Below are 26,135 nucleotides of genomic sequence, written 5' to 3' on the forward strand. Positions count from 1 at the left end.
AAATTCTTTACCATGAGGGGTGCCAGTCATTGGAATAGGTTGCCCAGAGAAGGTATCCCTGAGGCATTAGATGCAAACATCATATCCCTATACTGCCCAGTTACTTTCCTGGTGAACCAATAAATTCATTCATCAAGAAAATTACATTTGAATGTATTAAAGAAAAAAAAAAAAAAAAAAAAAAAAAAAAAAAAAAAAAAAAAAAAAAAAAAACAGCTTATGTTCATACAAGCCACTGAGATTTGGATTAGGGTGGTGAGGCACTGGCATAGGCTGCCCAGAGAAGCTGTGGCTGTGGATGCCCCATCCCTGGAAGTGTTCAAGGCCAGGTTGGATGGGGCTTTGAGCAAGCTGGCCGGTGGAAGGTGTCTCTGTCCATGTCAGGGGTTTGGAACTAGATGATCTTCAAGGTGCTTTCCCTGAGCGCCACAGAGCGGAGCAGCTCCCGCGGAGCAACTCCCGTCGGCTGAGGGCGGACATGGCGGCCCGAGCGCTGCGCTCCTCCCACCCGCATGGGGGCGCTGCGCCGCCGCCTCCGCCCGAGCCCTGCCGCACGGCTGCGGGCCACAGTACCCAGCATGCCCGGCGGGCCCGGCCGGAAGCGGCAGTGAGCGGGTGGAAGCGGAGGGCTGGGGGGCCATGAGAGGCGCCGGGAGCAGCGCTGCGCTCCGCGCTTGGGCCGGCCAGCTCCTGCTCCCGCTCCTGCTCCCGGCCCGGCTGTCCCCGGCTCCTCGCAGAGGTGAGAGGCGCCGCAGCGCTGTGCTCGGTCCTCCGGCTGGCTGGCAGCCCCCGCGCGCGGGCGGGCATGCGGCTGCCGGGGCCGGGTGAGCCCGGGCCGGGTCTGTGAGCGGCGCAGGGGCCGGACTCGGTGTGCGGGAGCGGCCGCGGGGCCGTCCCTGAGGCGCGGTGTGGGGGAGCGCTGGGCGCCTTCCCTCGGGGCTGGAACACGGGGTGAGTTCCGCGGGCGGGAGCAGCCGGGTGAGCGGCGTGTGCGCTGTCGGGCGGTGTTGGGGACGGGAGGAGTTACCGGGGGTGAAAAAGGGGGTCACCGAAAGTGTCTCACGTAGAGGGTCGTGGGGTGATTTTCTCCGGGCTGGGAGAGGAGCATCCAGTCGAGACTGCAGGAGTGGAGCAGTGGGGCCAAGAGTAGCGTGGCGAGCGACCAGAACTGAAATATCAGCTTTCTTGAGTCAGTGTCTGTGCAATGTAGCTGTTCAACCCAATGGAAAAATCAACCAATGCGTTTAGAAGGCAAGAGCTGTGCGTTTAAAAGCTGGGACATTTCCATGAAAACGATGTTTGGAGTTGGTTTTCGTTGTTTGTATATAGCATTCGGTGCATCATAACTCTGATGTAGTCATTAACAGTGCAGTGCTGTGGCTGGTTTAGTTACAGCTAGGTCATTATAGTATTTGTAAAAGCGCACATAACTTGATTTATCTAGTAGTGGCATAATATAAATTCCCTGTTGTTTAAATGATATAAAGCTTTTGAGTAAAGATCTGGATAAGACACGGAACAATTTGGTTAAGGCAGAGAGTCAGCAGTGCATATAGTTTCAAATGAACAGATTAAGAAGTAACAGGGCTGCTTAGATAACAAAGAATTAACAGGATCTGTAATATGCAAAGCCACACAAACATAAGGTGAAGAGAAGCATATGCTTGAAATAAAAGTAGGAGAAGCAGTGAAACCTGCTTGTGGGAAGGCACATCATAAATACATGGATCTAAATAGGATCTTTAACTAATACCTCTTTAGGGATTAGGTGTACCTAATCTCTGAGGTATTAGACACAAATATAGTATCCCTTTACTGCCCAGTTATTTTCCTGGTGAACCAATAAATTCATTCATCATGAAAATTCGACTTGCCTATATTTAAAAAAAAAAAAAAGTAAAATAAAAATTTATGTTCACACAAGCCACTGAAAATGAGAGATATGGATTAGATATAAGGAAGAAATGTTTTACTGTGAGGTTGGTGAAAGACTGGCACAGATTGCTCTGAGAAGCTGTAGGTTCCCCATGCCTGGAAGTGTTCAAGGCCAGGTTGGCTGGGGCTTTGAGCAGCCTGGTGTGGTAGAAGGTGTCCCTGCCCATGGCAGGGTGCTGGAACTAGTTGATCTTTAAGGTGCCTTCCAAACCAAACCATTCTGTGATTCTGTGATAAAATAAAAAGCTGTTGGAATTAAGACTCAGCAATTTAAATAAAATAACAACGAATGCGTAATTGCATAAAGTGATTCAGTGTTTTGCAAGTACAAAAATTATTGAAGTGATATTTCCCAAATATTATAAAGCAGTTGACTGTGGGGGTTTATTTGTGCTGTATCAGGATGTTTTGTCTGTTGCACAGTTTCAGGAATGCACTTAAGACAGGTCTGTAAGTTCTATTTAGTGTAAATCTCCTCTGGAAGAGGAATTGATGGTTTCTGGTGTGTGCTGTAACCCAACTTTTTGTTGCAACATACATGCAGCTTTTCTGTGATGAAAGAAATTAAAATTAGTGTATTGCATGATAAGCCAATCCAGGTAAGATTAAGGCACATTTTGTTATTTCCAGGTTTTGCTGCCACATTCATTAGGAAGTCATATGATGTCAGAAGGGTTGATATCACTCCCCTGGAGCAGAGGAAGGTGACTTTTGATACCCATGCTTTAGTGCAGGATCTGGAAGCCCATGGTAAGTGATATCAGATAAATAATTCAAAGGAAAACTTTTAATATTAAACTGATTACTATCCAAAACATCCTTTCTCGTGGAACTTCAGACATCCACATTCTTTGTTAAGGCAGAATCTGGTGCATCTGTGAGGTGAATTTGATGCCCACACAGCTCTTCTGTGGGAAGAAGGAGTGAACATTTAATCTCTCATGGCACTCACGATTATGCAAACTTCTGTCATATTGCCCCATCATTTTCCAAACAGACGAATCCTAGCTTGTTGCATTTTTCCTGAAGCAGTAGATTTTCCATATTTTTGATTATTCATTATGCCCTTCTGTTAATATTTTCTGCTTCTGTCACATTTCATTCCATTTCATGCTTTCAGGGAACGGTGCTGGCATTACTTGACAACTGAATGTCCTGTGGATTTGCACAGTAAAGTAATGTTGTGTCTGTTGTGTTCTCTGTTCCTTTTCCTAGTAGCTCAAAGGGTTTGGTTTGCTTTAGTGATCCCTGCTGAGCTGATGTCTTCATCAGACTAGAAACTGGTTTTTAAAATCCCAAGTGACAGTAGAAAATCTGTACAGTCAGAGGTTAGGATTGTTCCCACTGTGTGGGTCTAATAATAATAATACATGATAGTAGTTAAAAGACTTACAGTAGTCTGCTATGTTTATTTTTTTCATGCTTGTCAGACTTGACAGCCTGTACTTCCCTACATCTCTCTAGAACTGTTTTTAAAAGCTGGCACTGTTATTTTCCAGTCCATGGGTAACCATGGTAGGCTGTGAAATGTTACTGTGAAATGAGTCAGTCCCAGGGACTGATTCAGCTATTTCTTCTTTGACTTCCTTTAGAATTTGTGGGGTGAAGTCTGTCTGGTGCTGGCTGTTACTCAGTTTAATTTGTTCTGAAACTTCTCCAAATACTTCAGTACCACAGTGACAGGTCTTTAGAGGTAAAACCACAAAAGTAAGAGAGCCATTTTAGTTTTTCCCAAGCTTTATAGGCAGTTTTCAGGCTTCAGTCTCTTGCATATATGAATTTTTCCTCATTTTCTAAACTTTCACAGAACACAGCCATTTCTTGCTGTGGAGGAAGAGTCACATAAGAAATTGGCAAGAGCTTAAGTAACCCTGAAAATTCAGAGCAATACTATCACGCTTTAGAGTGGAAAGAAGCTGTCATAAAGCAAGTGTAGCTTTTTTAGGTGTGTAAACCAGTGGTGCACATGAACAGTATCAGTATACTAGAAGGGAGCAGTGGCAGAGTTCTCTAAATAATATGCCTTGAAAGCATTTTTCAGTGTTCATTTAGCCCACTTTATAAAATGGGATAGTTGAAATACAACATGCCATTCAGATTGCTGGAAATAAATCTCTAGGGCAAAAGCTCCCAGCACTTGACTAGATCTGGCTAAAATAAGAGCAATTTTTTTCCCCATAACTCACCACACACCATCTTTAACACTTTACACCAAGCTACAGACAAAGTGTACTTTTTATCATCAGAAAGCAAAAATCCCAGTTTGAGTTCATTCTGCAGGCAATGGATGGAGCAGTTTAAAAATCAATTTTGTATTATGTTCCTGTCTGTGCAGGACAGTTCCAATGTACACAGAATTACTTTTTATCATTCTACAGCTACAATGCATGCTTTGTAGCTCAAGGTAAGTTTGGTTTTAACAGAACTTGTGAAAGTTCATTATGAAGTAAAGTTTTGCTAAATTATTTTTATAATGCATGAGCAGCTGGATCCTCTATGAAGAAATTTGGTCTTTCCGTCAGCTGCATGTCTAGACTTTCAGTATATCGAAAGGCACTGTGCTTCAGATTGTTGCAGCGTTAAGTTTGTTTATTCTAGCTGAAGTCCCAGTGACTGGCTCCTGGCTGTCAGTTTCCAATCACTGTGTGAATTCCTGTGTGCCACTGTGGTTAGGTGTGGCACTTGTGTGTCTCTTGCTCCTCATCCAGATTTTTAATGCCACCTTAACTTGTCACCCTTCAATTGTCCCCTAGGCTTTGGGAAGGAGCAGGCACAGACCATCGTGTCGGCGCTGGTGACCCTGTCCAATGTCAGCTTAGACACCGTCTACAAGGATATGGTGACACAGGCCCAGCAGGTAAAAACTCCTCTCTGCTGGGTAGCTATAAAGGCTCCTGTTTGCTTCTTTAAAACACAAGTGAGCCGCTCTCTCTAGTACTATAAACACCTCACTGTGCCAGGTTTTCCTAAGTTTCCCTTGGGATTTTAACAGATAGGCCCTGACCAGCTTCCCCAGAAGTCTGACTACTTCACTGAACACAATGAAGTTTTTACAATTCTTGTGAAAACTTCGGTTGCATTTACACTGAGGAGCTAATAGACCTCATACCATCTTAAAATATTCATTATCAATACTGACTACACTATGAAAACAATGCAAATTCTATTTGGGATGCTGACTTTCTTTGCATATAATAGGATTTTCAAAAAGAAAGTTTTTCATTTTGATGAAAGAAAACCACAGAGGCAGAAGGTCTTGTCTTCTTCTGAGATGTAAAAGGAAAAAAAGAAGTTAGACAACTTTTATTACAAGTAAATGCCAGTAAGATAAAAATCTGTTAGAAGAAAGGCAGCAGTTCAAATAAAAATGAAAGCTTGATTACATTAAGTAATTGAAGAAAAATCACACATAATTTCAGTTTGCACAGCCTTCTGGAGCAATGATCAAAACCATTACTGTGCATCAGAGAATCCCACAGCAATGTGTCATTTTCCATGCTAAACAGTAGGGTAACTTCCATATGCTGGGAGAAGGAGTATTGCTTTCAGCATTTTAAAATACTGAGTTCCTTCATTTTCTGGTTTGGGTTTTTTCCTGTGTTTATACGTAGTGCTAGAATTCTGAACTTGTAACTTCAAACCCCAGGAAGGTTTTTCTCCGTGCTTTTTAGCAGTGTTTTACTTCTGTCCATCAGACTTTGAAGCTGGCAGTGTGATACTCATATCGTCAAGTCTTTGGCTTTCAATGAATTTGTAGGCAAGAACTGGAAGTGCTTAGTGAGAGCTGCATTCGGATCAGCAATTAATGCTTATGAGGCTACTGAATGTTCATGGAAAGTGGAAGAGACTGCAGGGCTGACCTGTAGTTTAAGGTCTATTTCATTTTATTGCTACTTGGACTATTACCTCTGACCTTTTTGCCCAAGTTCAAAGTTGGTGTATTAAAGCAACAGGAAAAGCACAAACCTCATGAGTCTTTCGAACAATTGTCTGTTTCTATCGCGTTCTTGGTAGAGAGACTGCCCACTTCTGTGCTTTGCAGTGGCTAATTTCATCATTTCAGACCTAAACATTTTTTTCACTTGCCAGAAAGAATGCACCTTAATCAACAGCATGTTTTATTTTTCAAAGGAAATAACTTTACAGCAGATAATGGCACATTTGGACTCCATTCGAAAAGATATGGTCATCCTGGAGAAAAGTGAATTTGCAAACTTGAGAGCAGAGAATGAGGTACTAATACGTATTTTCATTAAGCAGTTTAATTGCAGTATTTGTTGCATTTTATCTGATGTGCAGTTTTGTGGAACAAAATTTAAATGTAAAAGTAATTCTGGATACTTTCATCGGAATTGAAGAGTCTTTGTGTTACAACTTCAGAGATCACATAAAAATATATTTCACATGCTGTGAACCTGCTCAGATCATCTGTAAATGATTCTAAGATCTGTACTTTTTATCACCTTCTGTAATTTTATTAAGGGTAACTGCTAGTTTCAGGCCATTAACCATATAGTGCAGGGAGAGGCAAAACCATTCCTTTGCAACAATTTAATTAATTTGGTGATTGTGACACATCTTGCTTTTACTTCATGGTAGTTTGGTATTTCTCTTCTGTCTTTAGACCCAGAATAACAAGATCATCATTGTTACAAAATAATTCCTTTATTTTCAACATAATTCCCAGCAGATTATATATGCCTGTGCATCCAAACACATTAGTTAGGATATTTAATCAAGGAAAAATGGGGGAAGAATAATTGCATGGATGCAATGATAACACATCACTGATTCATTTGGTTAAGTTTCCCAAATTTGTGAAAATCTTTTTTTTTTTCCTCCTCTGCACTTAGAAAATGAAAATTGAATTAGATCAAGTTAAACAGCAGCTAATGGTAAGTAAACAGCAAGTCCCTACACAGTTCTATTAGGGAGAATAAACAGCTATTTTCATCATCTTAATTTGTTTTAAAGACTGAAACCGGTAAAATCCGAGCTGACAGCAAGCTGGACATAAACCTGGAGAGGAGCAGGGTGACAGATATGGTAAGTTGGGCTGTGAAGGTGCCTTATTAGCTCTGTGCTCTGTTTCTGTTGCTACATTTGGGATTTATCTTTTATCCACAGTTTACAGATCAGGAGAGGAAACTGATGGAAGCAACTACAGAGTTTCATAAAAAAGTAAGTATTGAGGAAAGCAGGATATAGTTGTGCGTTGCACGTTATGTAAACCCCAAACTTTGGGGAAAGCTGATACATTTATGGGTATGGTAACGCAGAAAGCCAGGCTCTGCCACTCAGGGCTGTTGTAGCTGTTTCTTGCCTGTGGGATTCACACTAAGCTCCAGCCAGCAGAGGGAGGCATTCCAGCCTTGTCCCTGGCTTCCCAAGTACCTTGTTGCAGGCTGGCACAGGTGGGATGTGAGCTATCACATTGTCTTTTTCCCAGTGTTAACTGATGAGCTGTACCACGGGGATGGTGCAGGTGCCTACAACCAAGCAGTTCAAGGGCTGGAAGTCCTCAAAGCTGCTGGAGGACAGCAAAGTCTCAGAGGCTGAAGAGGGACCATGTCTCATCTTGAGCATATCTTCCATTTTTCCAATATGCCTTGTGAATGCTTAAACCTTTGTTTTTCAAAAATGCAGGAATACAGTTCTGTGTGCTGTAGATTATCTCCTTTAGGAGGCACTGGCATATCAGAGACAAAAGTCCATGTCTTGGGGTGGTGAGACACTGGCACAGCTTGCCCAGAGAGGTTGTGGACTCCCCTTCCATGGCAGTGTTCAAGGCCACACTGGAAGGGGCTCTGAGTAAAAGTGAAAGGTGTCCCTGCCCATGGCAGGGGGGCTGGAACTAGATGGTCTTTAAGGTCCCTCCCAACCCAAGCCAGTCTGTGATTCTATGATCATTGGAGTTTTCTCTTTTTCTGTCTCTGTTCCTTACAGCAATCTTCCCAGATTTTCTCTGTCTTACAATGTCTCTTAGCAGAGATAGGTTGGAAATTGTTTCTTGTTTCTGGTAGCATAGTATTTTAGTTCAGCTTTGCAACGTTGAAGGGGCTAGAGACCACTGTCAAATATATGCTGTCTTTTAATATTTTAGGATGCAAATACCAACAGCATTATCTCAGAAATCAGCAATAAAATTGACACTGAAATAGCTTCCTTAAAAACACTCATGGAATCGAATAAACTTGATACCATTCGCTATTTGGCAGGTACGTGATAGGCAAGGAGGTGAGTACCTGTACTGGATTGTGGATGTATAAAATTCTTTTCAGAAATATATGCTAAAAGAGACATAGCATGTCTGTAGCAGCAGACAGCTGGGATTGGGTGGAGATCTCCCTCCCCACTCCACTTGGAAGAAATGTGACAGAGAACACAGAAGAGGTGGGAGCACACCACAGTAGGACTAGGATTGTGCCCAGAACTGGCATTGGGACAAATATGGACATGGTTTAAAAAAAAAATTAAAAGCCTAAATTCCTTATCCAGTTTGACAGTACCTCTGCTTGCTGCAGCAGCCATTGATGTGATGGAGTTGCTACAGAGGTTTTGCTGAGGTCATTTACATTAGCCTGAAAATTTGCTGTCATTCAGGACTGGTCTGAGAGTGACCAGTTCTGCCTCCTATTGAGTCTCCACACACAATTTCAGTGCAGCTGCACTTGTACTTTCCCCTGCCAAGCAGAATAAATTTCAGTCTGGTGTGAGATTAGTCTTCTCAATATATACATAACCAGTGAAGCTTTTATCGTGTAGGAGCTGGATAAAAAGAGACTAATGCATTATATTTGCAAGTGAGAATAAGTTCAAAGGAAAATGTAATTAGCTTTATTCTAACACTAATTGAAACAGCACTGTAACAAATCCAAAGGACAACTCCTCAGGCTTCAGGAGTGCTGCCATGTTTGACAGCTCATTTTCAAATTCATTGTCATTTTGGTTCCATGGGAAATCTGTGATGTCTAACGTGAGCCCCGGTGCAGCTAGCTCTCCTGTAGTGCAGTTTCCAGTAGCAGGGTGACAGTAGTTAAAGCCCCTGCAGCCTGTGGTGCTCTGAGGTTTCCAGCATAGTTGTTGGGATGTGTCCCTGAAAACGGGGCTCCTCAGGCTGCTGCATTTGGCCTCCCATGTCAGCACTGAGGCTGTGCTGCTGTGCACGGTATGGCATCTGAGACCAGCCATTGGCTTCTGGAATTGTTCTCTCACACCTCCTTCAATCTGGGAGGTTTAGCAGGCTCTACTCTAGAGTTGTTCCATTCTTCCATCTGTTTGCATCTAATTTCTTCTATGGATAAAGTGATACAACAGCATTCAGCTAATTATCTTGTTTGTTTGTTTGTTTGTTTGTTTGTTTTAACAGCTTCAGTGTTCACTTGCCTAGCAATAGCACTGGGATTTTACAGGTTCTGGAAATAGAACTACATGGAATGACTGCACTAAATACAGACAGAAAAGGCCACCCAGGCAACACCACTTGGACGATCACGTTTGTGCTGCCAAAAACCTTGGCACTTTTTTGTTTTGATATTCTTCCTGTATAATAAAAATGTTTTCTGAATATGTAACACTAAAGATCAAAATAATTGGGGGGAAGTAGTCAAGTAGTAGTATTTCATTGCCTCCTATTCAATACTGTATTTATTTCAAAGTATTTCTTATGCTATTCTAGAAAGCTGCCTAATATCTTGTAGAATTAAATTTGTTTTCTTTCTGGAAAATTCTCACTCTCAACTCCTTTCAGAATGGAAATACTAAACGTTTTATATACCTTTGAAATGGGAATATAATTCCCAAATTAGAGTCCCCAGTATGGAGATGCTAATACCAGACTTCAAAATACCTGATCTGCTCCAAGTAAATTAATCTTGAACATAGGTTCAGGATTTTGCCTTCAAAAAGTGTCCTCACTTTTTTGATTAATTGAAGCTTGGGCCTTTGTTTTTTTATCTACATGTGTAAAAACGCACTCCAGGGCCTCTACCAAAGAACTTTTTTTTCCTTGAAAACTGATTTACATGAATTCAAAATCTCATGTACAAAATGTCTCTATGGATTTATTTTCTTTAGTATCTCCTGCAATTTCTGTAAGCCCAGAGGTCAAAAGAATGGGAGAACTTCTCTGTCTTTGCCTTTCCAAGGGAAATGCTTCCACTCCCAGCATCTGTGTACAGCCCTGGAGGAGATAAGTGCTCTTAACTTCTCTCCTCAGGTAGCACAGAATATTTCCAAGAAACCTGCACATATTTTCTGGGCATAGTATCTGACTTTTAATATGGAAATACTCAGAATCTCAGTGGTGCCAGGGTGGTGGTGATGATGGTGATCCTCCTCCCCACTCCTCCAGATTCTTCTGTAATCCTGTGGGTCACACTGACCCTCCTGACCACTCTACCTTCTGCAAGGACTTGACAACTCTTGTTGCACAGTTGCAACACAGGTGGATGTCTTCCAAAACTGAAGCAGTTCCATCTTGTTGAGTATAAATGCATATGCGTGGTTTGATTCTTTTAGTAAAATCATAATTTTTAAAAAGTCTTTCTGGATTAACTTTGAAGTAAGAATAGGCCTTTTATGGGCTAAGGACTATGTAGTACTGACTACTGGTAATTTTTTTAATTGCAGTTTGGTTCTGTTTACAGTTGAACTTGCTGGTATTGTGCCAGTTCTTATATTCTCTGCATTAAATTATTTATCCATTTCATTCAAGAAAATAAAATTTATTTCTTACATTTGCTGTCTGGCTCTCTCAGAGTTTCTGCATGAAAGTTGAGCATCAATAGTGATGCAGCAAATAGCTCATCTGGTACAGCTTCTCAGGACCATCATTTCACACACCCTGAACTAGGCTCTTGATGCAAGGCTTATGCTGTTAAGTCAGCATCCCTCTCCTTCATGGTGCAAAAACATGGATTTTCATTTTTCAGTATCTTTGAAATTCTTAGAGATTTTTTTCTTTGATACTAAGGAGAGGACAGATCAGGACTCATACACTAAAATTTTTTAAGTCTCAAAATGAGGGTTTCAGAGGGAAAATAGTACACAGCTGACAGAAAAAGTTTTGTAGGTGTAGTCATTAAATGAGTTTTAGGTGTGGAGGAGAGGTCAGGGTTGCCATTTCTAACCACTAGCTGCCCCAAAACTTAGTAAACCCTTCAGCCCTGAGTTAGACTCAGAGACTGACTGTTGTAGGTCATCTGGCACCTCACAAAGGAGTCACTTTCTGCCTTCTTCAGGAATGACTAAAGATGAAAATCAAGAGGCCTGGCACCTCTCTGCAGCTTATAAGTCATTCTCCCATCCACTATTCAGCTTCGACACTGAATATGATAGGAGGTACCATGCATTTTTCCATCCTAAGGTAGTCATACAAAATACAGCAGTGGATGGAGATACTTAGAACTGTGAGGGCCTGTGACTTTCCTGTTATTAGGCCAGAGAATCAGAGAGCTAAAAATACACTTCAGGGAAAGGCAGAGACCCAGAGCTCATCTGTGGAGCTGGGCTATGCAAACACTTTGCGTTATCTGGAATATTGCTTTTATACCTCCACAATCTGCTGTCCGTCCTTTGAGGTTCATTCCTCAGCGTGCTCTCACTCCTGGGCTGCAGGCTGGCTGCTGCTTTATTTTCTTTTTGTTGTTGCAAGACTTGGCCATTGTCTCAGCTTCCTGAAACAAAGAACACTGCGGCCATTAAACAGCAACCACTGAAAGGATGGAAAAATCTACATCTGGGAGTAACCACAGAATACTGTGTTCAGGCTGAAGCTGAGGGCAGAGCACTGTCCCGTAGCATGGGATGGCAGCACAGCCGTGTGAGACTTGAAGGTCCCTTGGCTGTAGCAGTCACTGAACGAGAAAGGCAGCTTGGTTAGAAGGGGGAAACTACAAAAAAACCCCCCACGACTGCCTAATGAAAAATACTGACAAAGAAAATGTTTGCCAGCCTGGCACTCACAAGGCGAAGAAGCAGAAACATCCTTGAAAAAGTGCAGCCTCTGACATACGGCTGTGCACCTGGCATTCAGAGCCTGAGGTTCCACCAAGAGGCACAAAACAAGGGACTGCAGAGGCAATTGACTGAAAAGGTGGAAAATGGTCTGGGACATAAAAAATGCTCTGAAAGAATAGAAGCACCATCATCTATTGCCTGTACAGGTGAAAAGTAAAAACTTGGAAACATGGTCATCTACTGGCTGCTTGCAGTGTTGGTGTCCTCTTCCCTCTTACGTCTCTATCATATAAAAAGAGCTTAATTTTTAATTCAAAATAGAACCTCTGTCTGAGAACTTCTAGCTCTGCATTGTACTGTTCCTTTCCCAAACAAACTGAATTCTTTCCATGAATTTTCTATGAGATCTTGGACTCTCATTCAGTATGCCTGACTGACTCCAGACACTGTGACATGGATCAAGTCCCTGTTTGCCCCCCTCTGGGGACCCATGGCAGTGATGTCTACACCTCTGCAGGCTGGGCAGCCCTTTAGGTGGTGGCAACACACAATTCAAGTCTCAGACACCAGGTCAAGGGGAACTGCTAGTCGCTGGATATGCACTGTGGGATCAGTACTTGGGATCAGTCCATTCCTTTAGTGAACATTAAGATGAAGAATAGAGGTGCTTCTCTGCCAGGGTACAGAAAGAAACATATCCTTTCACAGCAGAGACACTGTCAAGGACAGACAAGGGCTCCTGCTCACTTCAGTGCCCCGTGCTGAGCGCTGTAGCACTTTTTCTCTAGTATTTCCTGGCACTGTGCCCTCTAGTAGAGGGAACAAACACGAGCAACAGGCAGTGGCCTCTGTGCCATGGCCAGGGGAGCTGGTGTGGCACTCACCGCGGAGGCAGCAGAGGCGCTGCGGATTTTCCCCCGGTACTCTCGGAGCTGCTTTATCTCAGCACGGTAATCATCCAGCTGGCTCTCCAGCTTCTCCCGCCTGCCTCGCTCATATTCCAGCTGGGCCTCCAGCTCCCTCACAGCCCTGCCAAAAGCAAAGGAGACAAGCAGAGCATGAAGTACATCCAAACCTGCCCCGGCTGCGCCTCTGCCAGGGAACAGGTCAGTCACGCAGAAAGCAGCGCAGCACGCCTCACGCCAGCTGTGCTCAGGCTCCGGACCCTCGGTGACGTCGCCGAGCAGCAGCCTTCCCTTCTCGGCTGCCAGCGGTGCTCGGCGCGATGGGACCACGAGGTGGAGCCGCCTGCCCACACAGCGAGCCCGGGCCGCGCTGCCCGTGACCCGGCCAAGCTCCAGCTCCGGGGGAGGGAGAAGTGCCCAAGCAGCAACGAAGTTATTATGAAACAGAGAAAAAGCACAAAGCCGGCAGCATTCTGAAAAGGTCAGGGGCAGCTTTCTCATTCACATCTGCTGCTTCTACATCCTTCCTATTGATTGGCTTAGGCACGGATGAGGAATACTCAGATGACAGCTTGCATGACTGCTTTTTATACACAGTTGCACAAGATCTCACTGGTCACACCCTCAACGGCTCCTAAATTATTTGAGATTCCTGGAACTGTTTAGCTGACACATAAACTGAGAATGTGGAGTCGAGCCGGCTCTCTCCTATATCAGGATGAATTATCACAGCTACAAAGACAGAAGATCAGTAAAAGGAAAGGGAAGATATCTGCCCTGTGCATTCAAACAGCACAGCAGGAAAGCTCTCAGCAAGACCCACCATGTTTGCCTGTTTCCCAGAGTGAAGAATTCCTGACTCAGACCCTTTGAGCTACCAATCAACCTTACTGACACTGCAAGAATGGCCTCGGCTCAGTGCTCAGGGGACAGCTGACTTCTTCCATACTTCCAAAAGAGGCACAGCCCCCGAATGTGTGGCACACTCATGGTGACAATTTCCTGCAATGAGCCCTGGTTAAAGCACTGTGAAGTGTTTCAGACCAGGCCTCTTACACCCCAAAAAAAAATGGACTAAAGCAGAAATCTTTAAAATGTGCTACAGTGGCCCTCCCAAGTGGCAACTCCTGCTTTTCATCTAGCAAAATGGTGTTGTCATTAAGTATTTTATCAATAACGAGGTTTTCTGGCCTATGATAGAAGCATCTTGGGGTTTATCCACAGACAGGTACCCTGAGAAGGATAGGCAGGTATGCTGAGAAGCCCCATTTCCTTTTCAAAAGTACAGTTTGGAGCTAGGGATGCTTTCTAGCCTTCACAGGTAGGAGAAGGGAGGAAACCCTTCAGAGAGCCTCACAATTTTTCTAGTTTAGCCACTCATGCCACAGAAAGCAACATCCCTTAAAGAGCCCCACCAGAACCTTCTAATGGACACTGCTAGCTTTTGGGCAGCTGCTCTATCTAAAATGAACTTTCATGTCTGCCATTAATCAACAGTGACTTTTCCATCATTAAAACCAGATTGCTCTGACCTTTCAATGTAGACATCAGCACCTGAGCTGGTCACCCTCCTCCTTTAAAACCAAGAGAGACACTTGTAGCAGTGATGAATCTCATCCTGAAGTACACGTCTGATTATGCCCTGGAAGTGCCTACACATCTCCAAGAAGTTGGAAAAAGAGCTCACAATAACTAACTCAGATGCAGGTGTCTGTTACCTATTGTGTACATATCAAGTTAAGGAAGACGGACTTTCAGCATAAGCCAAAGGGTGACCTGAAACCAAAAGAAATTCTGATCTCAGTTTTCTGGCTGAGATATGACTGTAAAATAAACATAACTGCAATCTGTGACAATTATTACTTACTCCAGATCCACACAGACTGCTAAGTCTGCTGTCCTCTTGATGGCGTACATCTTGATGGCTCTAGACAGTCTCCTCTCAGTGACCAATAAAGACAGTGGTTTGGGTTGGCCCAAACACATTATGGAGGTGGTTGTCTACAGAGACCGAGAACAGAGGGTAGCCAAATCTTTGACAGGCAGAGGTGAAGACAGGCCTGTCTTTAGATGCTACATTATTGTTTAATCTATAAATCTTTGATAGACTTTTCTTTGAAATGAAAACAGTCTGTCCACCAAGTCACCTGACCAACCTAATAGAACCATTTGATTTAATGGAGACACTGAGAATTAGATCTTAGGAACAATGCTTCATGTGCAAGGGCAGGTTTGCTGATAGGTTGGTTTTGTTTTGTTTTTTTTCCCCTGTGGTCTGGATACAAGCTAATCCTTTCTGGAGCACAGAAATATACTGCCAATGAACAGAAATGTTAACAGGTCACTGAGTAATCTCTGTTGTATATGCACTTCCATCTAAGCCATACTAAGACTATTGCCTATTTGCAGATTTCCTGGAGGGCATACATGTCTTTGGCATCCTCAATGGAAACAAAACAGCAAGAACCTATCAGACCTACTGCACACATCTGCAAAAAAACTTGAAGACTGAGCAGATGATCTTGCACAAGAATCATGGACCTATCAAGCACTTGTGTTGTGGGGCTGATCCTGATAGTAGAAGTTTAGAAATGGCCAGACAAATTGCTGCAGTTCATTTTTTTTGGTGTAGTTGAAGTTGGTAACTGGAAAAGACAGAGTGGCCAAAGCAAATTTGAGTGTAAATCAGCTTTAAAGGAGGATTTAAAATGCACCCCACAGAATTAAACATTAGCAGAGCAGAATGACCTTACTTCTCAACTTCCCTTTCTTTTTTTTTCATCTTTCTCTCCTCTTCAGTTATTCCCCCCAGCTGTCTGTAGTTGCTGTAGGCAATTTCTAGAAGTCGCTGAAGTTCTTTAATCTTGTGATAGGCCCTTACTGTAAGACAAGAGTTTTCCAGGTAGGTAAAATGCAAGGAGAAGACAGTCATGCTGGACTCCAACAGTCTGGAAAATAGTCTCACAAACACAAGAGCAGCAATCACACTGCTCAGCAAACACTGAGCTACACCTGACACCCACACAGCAAGCAGATGTCAAAAACAAATAGCAGTCTAACACTGTTGCACCAACATGGATTAAAATGGTGTAACAACTATGATCTGCTTGCTTTCTAATATTCCACAATTCAGTGCTCAGTATTACAGATATCCTGTCAACCATCTCATCTTACAACAAAAAGACCAGAGCAGTTGGCAGGAACTGTCCTAGTTAGGACTATAATGTCTTGATAACAACTTTTGCAAACAAGGAATTATGGAAATAGAGTGCTTACTGCGTGCATTCCTTTTCTCTGCTTTATCCAGGGTTACATCTTCTTTGCTATCTGTACTCCCCTCCACACCATGTGTTTCAAAAAACTTGATGTTGTTTGCATCTAGTTCTTCATCACTAGAGTTACTGTTTCCAGTTCTTGGTGTCAAAAGTTCCACAGCTTCCACATGGCTAATTCTGCACAAAGAACAGTTAAAATCTGGTAAAACACACGTGGTAGAAACTCTCTGAAACTGTCCACGTTCCCATTTATCGGAGAGGTGTCAGGATTAAAGGAAGCACTGCACACACACTACCACTATCTATCTACTTTTTGTGGTATTCTTATGGCATGAGCTCTGCCTCAATGGAATCTTATGGCAATGGCTCCTACATCAGAGGCATCTTTTTCCTTTGCAGCATTTCTTAATTGAACCGCATCAGAATCTGCATTATTTTATTAATGCAAAAATCAGCTGGCCTCCACTACTTCCCATCTACTTTGTACAGCAAACTGTTAGCATACTGGCTCACAACTGTCCTCTTGCAAATGAGCAAGTTTTCCTCTTTAAATTAAGTGAAAATTAAAACCTTTTATAGCTACAATATTATAGCTACAATATAGCCCTGCTTATCACTCAAAGATGGAATTCATGGGCCAGATCTATTCTTTCTCCATCACTGAAAATCAGGATCAATTCCAACAAAACTGACATGATATTGATACACAAACAGTAAGTAAATAAGTGTCAGAGCTACAGGATATGTACTGCTACCTCTTGGCTACATCCTTTGGAGTCTCTCCAGCATCATTTGCAATGTCACAGTCAGCTCCCATTTCAACCAACCACTGTAAGCAATGGATATGCCCCTGTTCAGCAGCTAAGGGAAGGAAGGTGCACACAAGTCAGTTCTACACACCTGAAGGGTTTCAAACCTAAAATGTCCTCCTCTTGCCATTATTTGACATGTTAGAGACTGAGTTCACTGAGACACCACATGGGAGATATTACTTCAAGAGGAGCTGTGTGTCAGGATGCTGACATCACTTGGGTACACAGAGTTTTGGGGAAGGGCATGCAGTGTGGTTTGGTGACTCTTTCTAGTTCTAGAAATGTAGTGGCACCTCTTGCTGGACACAAGCTAAACTGAGCTTGCCCAGTCTCAAGCACACACGAAGCACAAGGCACACAAATACCTGCTGCCCTAGTAAGAAAGGCCTGTGTGTCATAGTTTGGCAGTCAAGTGCTGTCACCTCTCCCTGGCTTTGGGCTCACAGGTGTCAGACACAGCTGGCTGCCCCAGTCTGTGGTGCGTGCTGCTGTCTCAGAAGAGAGAAGCAGGGCTTTGTGATGGAGATAAAGGTACAGCATTTCTTGGGGCAGACACTTAAGGCAGCAGCTCTCAGCAGCATCCTAACACAACCCTACTCATGTGATGTGTCATGGCCACTGCTCCCACCATGTGGTGCCAGGAACAATGTCTCACTTATGGAAGATTGTATTTGGCAAGTCTAGATGAAACTGTTCACTGATTTTCTCAAGGAAGAATAAATACATTTCTTGACAGTACTCCCTTTTGGATATTTTTATATTTGTTTTCTTACTGAGATAAGGAAATGAAATTACAAAATCAGCATGTAAACACCGAGGATGAAACAACATCAGCATCATTTCAAGAAAAGAAAGAGGGACTTTAAAATCACTACATACCAGTTGTTTTTTTGTTTGTTTTTTTTTTTTTATGAGAACTTCAATTACATTTTTAAAAATTCTACAACTTATACCTAGCAAAAAAGAAATGTAGGAAATGTGTTAAAAGCAAATTACAAAAATGCTTTCCTCTTTCTTTCGTCTTTTGTTTCTTCTTTCAGATAATACTGTGAAACCCCCAAACACAAAAGGACCATTTTTTTCTGTAATGATAGCAGTCCACTACATGTCAAAGTGTCAGCCAGAAGTTTACCTTTCTTCACAGCATCCTACCAAATGACTTTGTTGTTTTTTACAACATATGCCCACAGCCCTGATGTGTTCAGTAAATAAAGGCCCAGGCCACAATACAGATCATTCTTATACTTAGCTAGCTAGATGTTTCTAAAAGCCCCATCTTGCCTGATTTAAAAAAAAAAAAAAAAAAAAAAAAAAAAAAAACACAAAAACAAAAAACCCCACCCTATTTCATTACATTAAATTAAGTGAAAATTAAAAGCTTTCATAGGTAGAATACAGCTTGATATGTTCTTTCTCCATCACTGAAAATCAGGATTAATTCCAGCAAAGCTGACATGATATTGATATACAACCAGTAAGTAAATAAATGTCAGAGCTACTTAGTTTTCAGTTTAGATGCTGGTTTCTTTTTATTATAAGCTCTATTTTTTTGACCTGAACTTGGTTATATTGGTTTTAAAGTGACCCATGCACACATACATTACAAAATATGGAGTTTGGGGTTGCCTTTCCAAGCCCTCAAGAAATGAGATGCTGTTTTTCATTAAGTTTATCTAATAAGCAGCCACTTGAAAAACAAAGTAAATAAATCAGCAACAGAGAGCAACAAGCTGAAACACAGATCATATTCACTGACCTTTGTGCAGGAGAGTGGATCCCTTATCATCCCGCTCATTAATATTGATTACTCCACTTCTCACTAGTCTTCTAACCACTAACAGGTCCCCTTTGAAAGCAGCATCATGAGCTGGGAAAGCTAAAACTGAAAATGAAAAGCACATGTTTCCAAGCAGATGCCAGCAATTCTACTGAACATGTTGGTATTTGTCTCACAGCTCACCTCCCTCATAGCAACTTAAGTATGGACACTTCAGAGGTAGCAAGGATAATGCTCCTTTAATCAGCTAAAATGCAGCTGTGTAACCAGCAGTGCTCACCAGACACTTGACTAAATGTGTCTTGGTTATGGCCACAGGCATCTCATGCAGCTAAGAGAATTATTTCACAAACCTGAAATAACAAGTACACCTTTGTGTACTTCTGCAGAATTACACATACATTTTTGAAGTGTATCTTGATCCACACTCACCTTCCTGTGTCTCTGGGTATTCCTCCTCTTTTTCCACACCATCAATATATTGCAGAATATTATCTTTATAGAACCGTTCAGCCAAGTCCCTTGGAGTCTCTCCATGGTCATTCCTGGCTTTCAGAGTGTGTGTAACACTGGCCATTTTCCCCACCAAGAACTTAAAGCAATGCAAGTGTCCTTCCACTGCTGCCAGATGTGCTACAGTACAAGTGAAACAAAGGGTGTTAGAGCTGAGCCCTGCTGCCCACTGAGAGAGCAATGCTCTCACCCCTGGTTAGAGCTGGCTCATCTCCCAGCAGACACTGCACAAGGGGAAGAGCAGCTCAGCTGAACTGCAGATGTTCAGCTCCCACCCAGGACAGAGTTCAGCTCTAGGCAAAGGAGGTAAAGCTGCCAAGGATGGGATCTGCAAATGTGATTCCCTGGCAGAGCTGACTGCAGGAGACAAAACAGACTCCCAACAGAGCAGCGACGTCTAGCTGGAAGAGCACACTGTTGGGGTTTCACCTGCCCCAGGAACACGGATCTCTGCCTTCAGCAGCTGCCTGATCTCGCTGTCCCAGGGATGCTCCTTATAGGGGGACAGCAAGCAGTGTCCTTGATTAGGAGCTAAGACCATTTCTGCTTTAGGCTCTACTGTGCCACCACAAACAAGTTGCATCACACCCTCGCCTACTCCACCTATAAAATGAGAACAGTGATAGGCGCTTTACTGGACAAAATATTTGAAGGTACATTCCTCGCCTGACCTCTAGGTTATGCAGAGGTTTACTTATTTAATATTACTCCAGTGCTGGGCCTACAACAAAGTAAGAGGTACCAAACACATGCTGACTCATTTGACTTAAGTAATATCCTCTAATCCCATTAATTAGAAGAACTTGCCAAATAAATGCTTATGATGATCTATCGCTCCATGAATACGCTGTGTAACAGCTGGCTGATGTTCTAGAGGCAAAAGGATCAGTTTTTCTTCAGTAAGAATCTCACTATCTTCATAATCAACAAACAGTGTACCAGGACCCAAAAAATCCATGTCACTCCATTTTTGGAACACACAACATCTCTAGAGCAAACCAAACTATCCACAGCTTTCCAGAGCATAATTGCTCTAAAAGGTTATGGATATTGGTTTTACGGCAAGATGATGATACCTCTGTACAGATGATTGTTTAAAATCTGAGCTTCACTGAAATAAGGGCAGTTTTTGCCATTGTCTGAATTTTAGTCAGTGGGTTAGGTTCTCAGAGAGAAGGGAAAAGAAGGGTACCATGCTAAAGGTAAGTCAGCTAGTAAAAAACTGACTCAATTCTTACGAATCCATTTTCAGATACCTAAAATCTGTCAGTATCCCAACTTCTCTGTGTTTCATCTTGTCATTCGTAAAATCAGACTAACAATATTCACTCTTCTCAAAGCCATAAGTCAAAAAATTGTGCCTGTGAAAAATATTTAGAATAGATTTGACTAGTGAGCAATAAGAGAAGTATGGACGTGACCCAAAAATGAATATAGAGAGAAAGCAAATTGAAATGTTCAGTTAATAAGCACAGCCCATTCTGTACATTGAATGATCCATAGAATTTATTTTCTTACAAAACATTAGCAAGCAAATCAGCAAAGCTAGTTAGACCCTTTGCTGTAACACACATATACAAAAGATGCAGCCAGTTTTTAAGTTTCAGGTGCCTGGCACTGCAAGCTCAAAAAATTTCTTCCAGTATTCTCTTAGGAAAAATTATGGCACAGTTCAGCTAATCTTGGAGCTGCAGCATGTGAAGATAATTTATGTTCATTTCTGTTACACAAGCAGACAACAAGCTGGTTTGCACAGTACTTCTACTAATCTGTTACTAGCCATGTTCCAAAATATTCTCTTTCCTGTGGAAGACAGTATGACCAAATGAAACAGAACAAAGGTTGGAAGATCAAGCTTCTGTAGATGTCAAAATGCAACAAAACCAATTTTCTACTAATCATTTTATACAGAGCATTTAAATAGAACTGTGCTGGCATCTGCTTTCTTTCCACAGAAGTCTGTTACCAGGGAAGTGTTCCCAAATGCAGATAAAGCTGCCTTCCATGCTGTCCCCAAGGAGCCTAACATCATGACCCCTTATTACTAATGCACCAGATCTGCTGGGATGCAGGAGCCTCACTTCCTTTAACAAGACCCAGGTTTGCAAAACAGAGCATGGCTATCTGTTTCCTAGGTAGGTAGTCCTTAGTAGAGGGTAAAAGATTTTAAGAAGGGATTTATAAAGATAAGTCTATATAAGTTATAGAGAAAAAACATATGCTCTTTGGAACAAATAATGTGACAAATCATAAGGAAAATGCTGAATGGGAAATGATGCAAGGAGAATCCAAGACAGAAAAAATACCATTGATCTTACAGAGGATATTGAGCCAGTGAGGTAAGGAGAGGGATACTGCAGAAAAATTTTTACTGCTGGCAAATTTTTATGCTAAATACACTGATAATTATGAAAAGAAATTACAGATAATCCAGAAAAAGCAGCATTCCAGAAATCAAGATGAAGAAATCACAGGAAAATTAAAACAAAATCAGTTAAGAAACAGCGGAATACCAAAACTTGCATGCATACACACAGGAACCTCATTACACCTGCACCAATTCAAAAAGTAGCACATAGAACCTGAAACTGCCTCCCCCTCCACCTATCCTTCTCCTGTGACCTCCACTGGCACACAAGCTCCAGCACACACACAGGAGATGCTGCTCACCTGCTCCCAGTCAGGCTCAGCCTGCTCCTCATCCCAGAATGTGTGAGTTCTCATCCTTGCTAGCAGCAGCAGGAAGTGAACACTTTGGATTTTATAAATCCTCCCAGCATTAGAGAAATGGACTATCTATGTGGATTGCATGGAATCAAATAGCAAATGCTGCTACTGCGCATTAGTTATAATTTGCTCAATTATCACATTTCACAACAACTGTAAAACAAAGGTTTAAAAACATACAATTTATCCTGATATACCTGGAAGGTTTCCATTGTTATCCACATCATCTACAGATGCTCCCCACCGAACAAGAAGCTGCAGACACCCCAACCGACCATGAAAAGCAGCATAATGAACAGGTTTCCAGTCATTCCTGTCTGAAACATTTACATCCTAAAAGGAAAGCAGCAGGTTAATTAATTCACTTCTGAATCTTAGGCACAAGACAAATTGTATCTATGGGAATCAGCTGTTCATTGTGTTAAATTATTTAAATCAAACCAAATAACGTTTTTCAAAGTTCATGCCTTATATGCAGACCCAGTTTCAAGACAGATACTTTTCACAGGTTCTTGCTTTTACTTAATACACTTAGAAAAGGTGCATTTTTAGATATGTTTTTATCATCATAATGACCTGCATTGGTCATTATTCCTTAAATATGCATCTGGACTAATTTTCTTTTTTTTTTTTAAAGTTTATGTCTCCTTTACTATAGAACATTTTAAGAACTGCAAAAAATTACCACCACCCCAGTACCTGACGTTCATTTAATGACACCCTCAGTGGAAGGCGATTTACTCACATTATTGATTCTCTCTACATTTTTTGATCATTTCCCTAAATGTATATCACAACCTAAAAAGAATTGTAAATTTACCCACAAAATCACTTCCTCCCCCACAGTAATTAATTTACAGCCCTAAATGTCAGTTTAAAGGAGAGTTGTGCTTGACGAAAGCTGCGGGGCTGTGCACAGAGAGGGCTGCAGGCGGCAGTCTCACCGCCCCAGCGCGCAGCAGGCTCTGCAGGCTGTACGAGCGCCCGTGGGCCGCCGCCAGGTGCGAGGCCGTGCAGCCGCGCTCGTCCCGAGCTGATGCGTCCGCTCCGCTCAGCAACAACGCCTGAAAGAAACGCAAAGCACGAGTTCATTTCACAAGCTGAAAAAGCAAACATTTCCTAGAAGGATGGTTTACGATGACCAGCAGAATAACTCTGGCCTGACCTCAGGGGCCCGGTATTGCACAAAATAGATCTGTTTGCAGAGGCAGAGCAAACGAGTGCAGTGGTTTGAAAATTACTAACTTCAATTGACATGTCAAGACATCAAGATTAGCTACTCGTAGCTCTCAAAGGGGCTCCCTCAGCTGATCTTCATAATGAATTTGTCCGGTGTGAAGGTCTGCCCTAACTTTTGATGGGATGAGTGTTTACAGTACCTGCATGCAGGCATCCTGCCCTCGGATGGCGGCGAGGTGAGCCGCTGTCCAGCCCCTCCCAGTCACACGTGTGGTGTCAGCTCCGTGCCACAGCAACCACTGAAGGCACTGCTCAACAAAAACAAAGGGCTTTTTAGTTAACTCTTCCCGTCGTGCCTCAGAGGAACATTTCAACTAGAATTTTTCCATCAAAGTTACATTTTAAAAGTGTTGGAATACTTCCTTATGGGAATACAAGACCCCAGAGCATGCCTTAAACAGGTATTTGTGCATTAGGAAGTTATGGGTAGGTTACACTTTCCAGGTTTCATCCAAGGGTACAAAATGTGCAAATAACCTACTAATTCAGATCCTAGCATCGATGTTACAGTATGACTATTTCATTTTACTCTTCCAGATTTTAAATGCAGTCTGTGAGAGTATTCACATGGCAAAAACAATGCAACCATGCTCACATGAATTCCAGCTAAAATTACTGGCAGGAAAAATATCACGCACTAAATTTAAAGCCTGATTTAATTTATTAGACTTCTTAGGCATATGTAATCCCATCTCTCTCCTCATCATTCCATGGCCGAGTTTTGTTTTATTCAGCTTTGTCCAGCAGGTATCATTGCTTGCAATGGCAAGCTTTATGAACTACCCAAAGCCAGCTAGAGGAACAGTTAGAACTTTTTATTATATATTATTATTATTTATTATCTTCTTTCAGGCCATCTTACAGCTCTGGTTCCTCCAATACTTCTGCCAAGGAGCTTAGTGACAAACAGATGACAGATAATTCAATAAAGTCTGATTGCAAAGTAGGTGAGACAAATGAAAAATGGCAGAAGTTATAGAGGCAGAAAGGGTAGGTAAGCAATCTGGTTTTGGGGCTGACATGATGATTAGCATTTTCTTGACAGTGTCTCTACATTCCAGAAGCAGCACTGCACTTGAGTTTAGCAAGAACTTCATGTTTTTTCTTTTGGGACATGAATGGCCTTGCTGCTTCAAGTTTAGATTGCCATGAACAATGAACAAGGAGGCTGCAAGAAGAAGGGGAATGTTGTGCTGTACACGGCAGTTCAGTCCTTCTGGAAGTTTAAAATATTGATGCAATCACCTGCTGATTTCTCTACCATTATTCAAAATTTTCATTCATTAAAATAAAATGTATTAGAGCTACTTCTATGAAAAATGAGGCATGGGACATTGGTGAGTAGAATGAACATATTTTCATGTCACTTCTCATCTGTTTCAGTCACCTTCAGGACATTTTACACATCCTACAGAATTTTCTAGGTGTCTTAAGAGAAGAAGAAAATGCAATAGAGACAAAAGAAGGTCATGAGTCTGAAAGGGAGGCACATTTTGCTCAGAGTAAGAAAAGATTTTGTAAAATATGGCAAAGTTGATTAGGTAAATTGCCTAGAGCTTCAAAAAGGAAAAAAAAAATCTAAAATCCTGTATTCCTGCTCTTGGTGAATATATCTTATAAGAAAAACAGGCAGAAGTTATTGATTCAGTCTGATCAAAGCAATGTTGTGTTCAGCCTCTCCCAAAGAAGGAAATACAGACTTCTAACAGCCCAGATATGCCTATATACTAAGGTAATGTTTTACCTCCAGACTTCCTGAGTGCGCAGCACACTGCAACGGTGTGAATTTGTGAACTACATCCACCTCGTTAATACTGGCTCCACTTTTTATCATCAATGCAAGCTGTTCTACATCCCCAGCTTTCACTGCTTCATGCACACTAGTATAATTTTGCTTCTTCTTGACAACTAGTGAGGAGTAATAAAATGGCATTAGTCCATAGTTTAAATCAGCGACATTTAAGAGATGGAAAATGTGTGATGAATCAAAGAAATATCAGAGCTGACATTTGTGGCACAGAATCAAACTCCAAATGTAGAAGCAGTAGGGTAAAAGAAAAAACAATCTTCTGTCACCAGGCCATGGGCTCAAATAACCTGTGTCCTCCCTTCAGGCCTTTCCACTGGTTAACTACATGACTGGAAACAATTGCATATCCAAACCCCTGGCAACATCTTGATACCTTGACAAACTTGTAAACAGAAATATGAGAGGTAAGTGGATCTAATGGCTGAGGGGGCTAACTTCAGATAGCCAAGCACGAAAGGAACTTAAACCAATTAGTATTCACCTTCTACAGTAGTCATCATTCCAGGACCAAAATGCACGAACACTCTGATTACATTTCACACTGCTGGAAGTCCTGAAGAATTGGGCTAGTGTTTAGCAAGTCAAAAAAGCATAAAACTGAAGATCTCAAGGTATTAGTGACTCAACTCCTCTGCCTGCAGAGAAGAAATGGTACTAGCAGTTAACATTGTTACAAAATTCAAGGTAAAAAAATATTAAATAATATAGAGATATCGCACAGACATGTTTGTCATATTTTTTTAAAAGCATTTAATATAATTAAAAGCAGTCCCTGCAATTTACCAGTGCCTATTTTCATGTAATCTGTAGTGTGGCAGTAGAGCTCAGGCAGATTTGGGGTTGCCACAGAGAGGAGCAGGGGGCTGTATTCCAGTACTCCGGGCTAACAGTAACACACCCCGTGTGTGTTGTAACACACTGCTGGATCCTGCGCTTGTGTCTCCCCAGCTCGGCAGGATGCATCACTGCCCTGCACAAAGCCTAGTAAACTTAAAAACCAGGAGTCCGTCCTGCAAAACACTGTGAGAACCAACAGCGGCAGCACAGAAACACAGCATAATTCTGGCTGGAAGGGGCCTCAGGAGGTCATCTAGTTCATGTTTCTGAACAATATTTCCAAAACATCTAAGTATGTTTTGAGGTCTGAGTTGGTTATTTTAAAGAACAGTTTCACCAAGGAAG

The 26,135-nt window shown here is 42.1% G+C and overlaps 2 protein-coding genes across 7 annotated transcripts; one reads left to right on the forward strand and one right to left on the reverse strand.

The window, feature by feature from the left end:
* Positions 1-308: 308 nt before the first annotated feature.
* CCDC90B (coiled-coil domain containing 90B) lies at positions 309-9,662 on the forward strand. The gene is given in 10 exon segments (XM_066175649.1): positions 309-440; positions 442-739; positions 2,566-2,685; positions 4,689-4,792; positions 6,067-6,168; positions 6,789-6,830; positions 6,910-6,981; positions 7,063-7,116; positions 8,039-8,153; positions 9,305-9,662. Coding segments are annotated over 10 exon segments (1,005 nt in total). The 5' UTR covers positions 309-398; the 3' UTR covers positions 9,361-9,662.
* ANKRD42 (ankyrin repeat domain 42) lies at positions 6,975-25,569 on the reverse strand. Of its 6 annotated transcripts, none has more exons than XM_066175645.1 (12): positions 24,888-25,076; positions 23,284-23,391; positions 22,849-22,968; positions 22,102-22,237; positions 19,097-19,297; positions 18,644-18,769; positions 16,831-16,936; positions 16,077-16,252; positions 15,554-15,680; positions 12,780-12,924; positions 11,489-11,612; positions 6,975-8,005 (listed from the first exon to the last, which is right to left on the reverse strand). In XM_066175645.1, exons 1-11 carry the CDS (start codon positions 25,074-25,076, stop codon positions 11,526-11,528), a joined length of 1,521 nt encoding a protein of 506 aa, XP_066031742.1. In that variant the 3' UTR covers positions 6,975-8,005; positions 11,489-11,525. The 6 variants fall into 6 exon arrangements, with proteins under 6 accessions (XP_066031742.1, XP_066031741.1, XP_066031743.1 ...); XM_066175644.1 differs by lacking the exon at positions 6,975-8,005 and adding an exon at positions 8,084-9,229; XM_066175646.1 differs by lacking the exon at positions 6,975-8,005 and adding an exon at positions 25,435-25,539 and having other exon boundaries at positions 9,737-11,612; positions 24,888-25,051.
* Positions 25,570-26,135: the final 566 nt, after the last annotated feature.

Source organism: Chamaea fasciata, unplaced genomic scaffold, assembly GCF_029207755.1.
Source record: "Chamaea fasciata isolate MVZ Bird 193981 ecotype frontalis unplaced genomic scaffold, bChaFas1.0.hap1 SCAF_2, whole genome shotgun sequence".
Lineage (NCBI taxonomy): Eukaryota > Metazoa > Chordata > Aves > Passeriformes > Sylviidae > Chamaea > Chamaea fasciata.

Coding starts and splice junctions, on each gene's coding strand:
- ANKRD42 (XM_066175645.1), bottom strand. CDS start 25,076: ATGCCATTTTATTACTCCTCACTAGTTGTCAAGAAGAAGCAAAATTAT. Junction 22,238..22,848: donor GCCTGCTGCGCGCTGGGGCG/GTGAGACTGCCG, acceptor CTTTCCTTTTAG/GATGTAAATGTTTCAGACAG. Junction 16,937..18,643: donor ATCCACTCTCCTGCACAAAG/GTCAGTGAATAT, acceptor TCCTTCCCTTAG/CTGCTGAACAGGGGCATATC.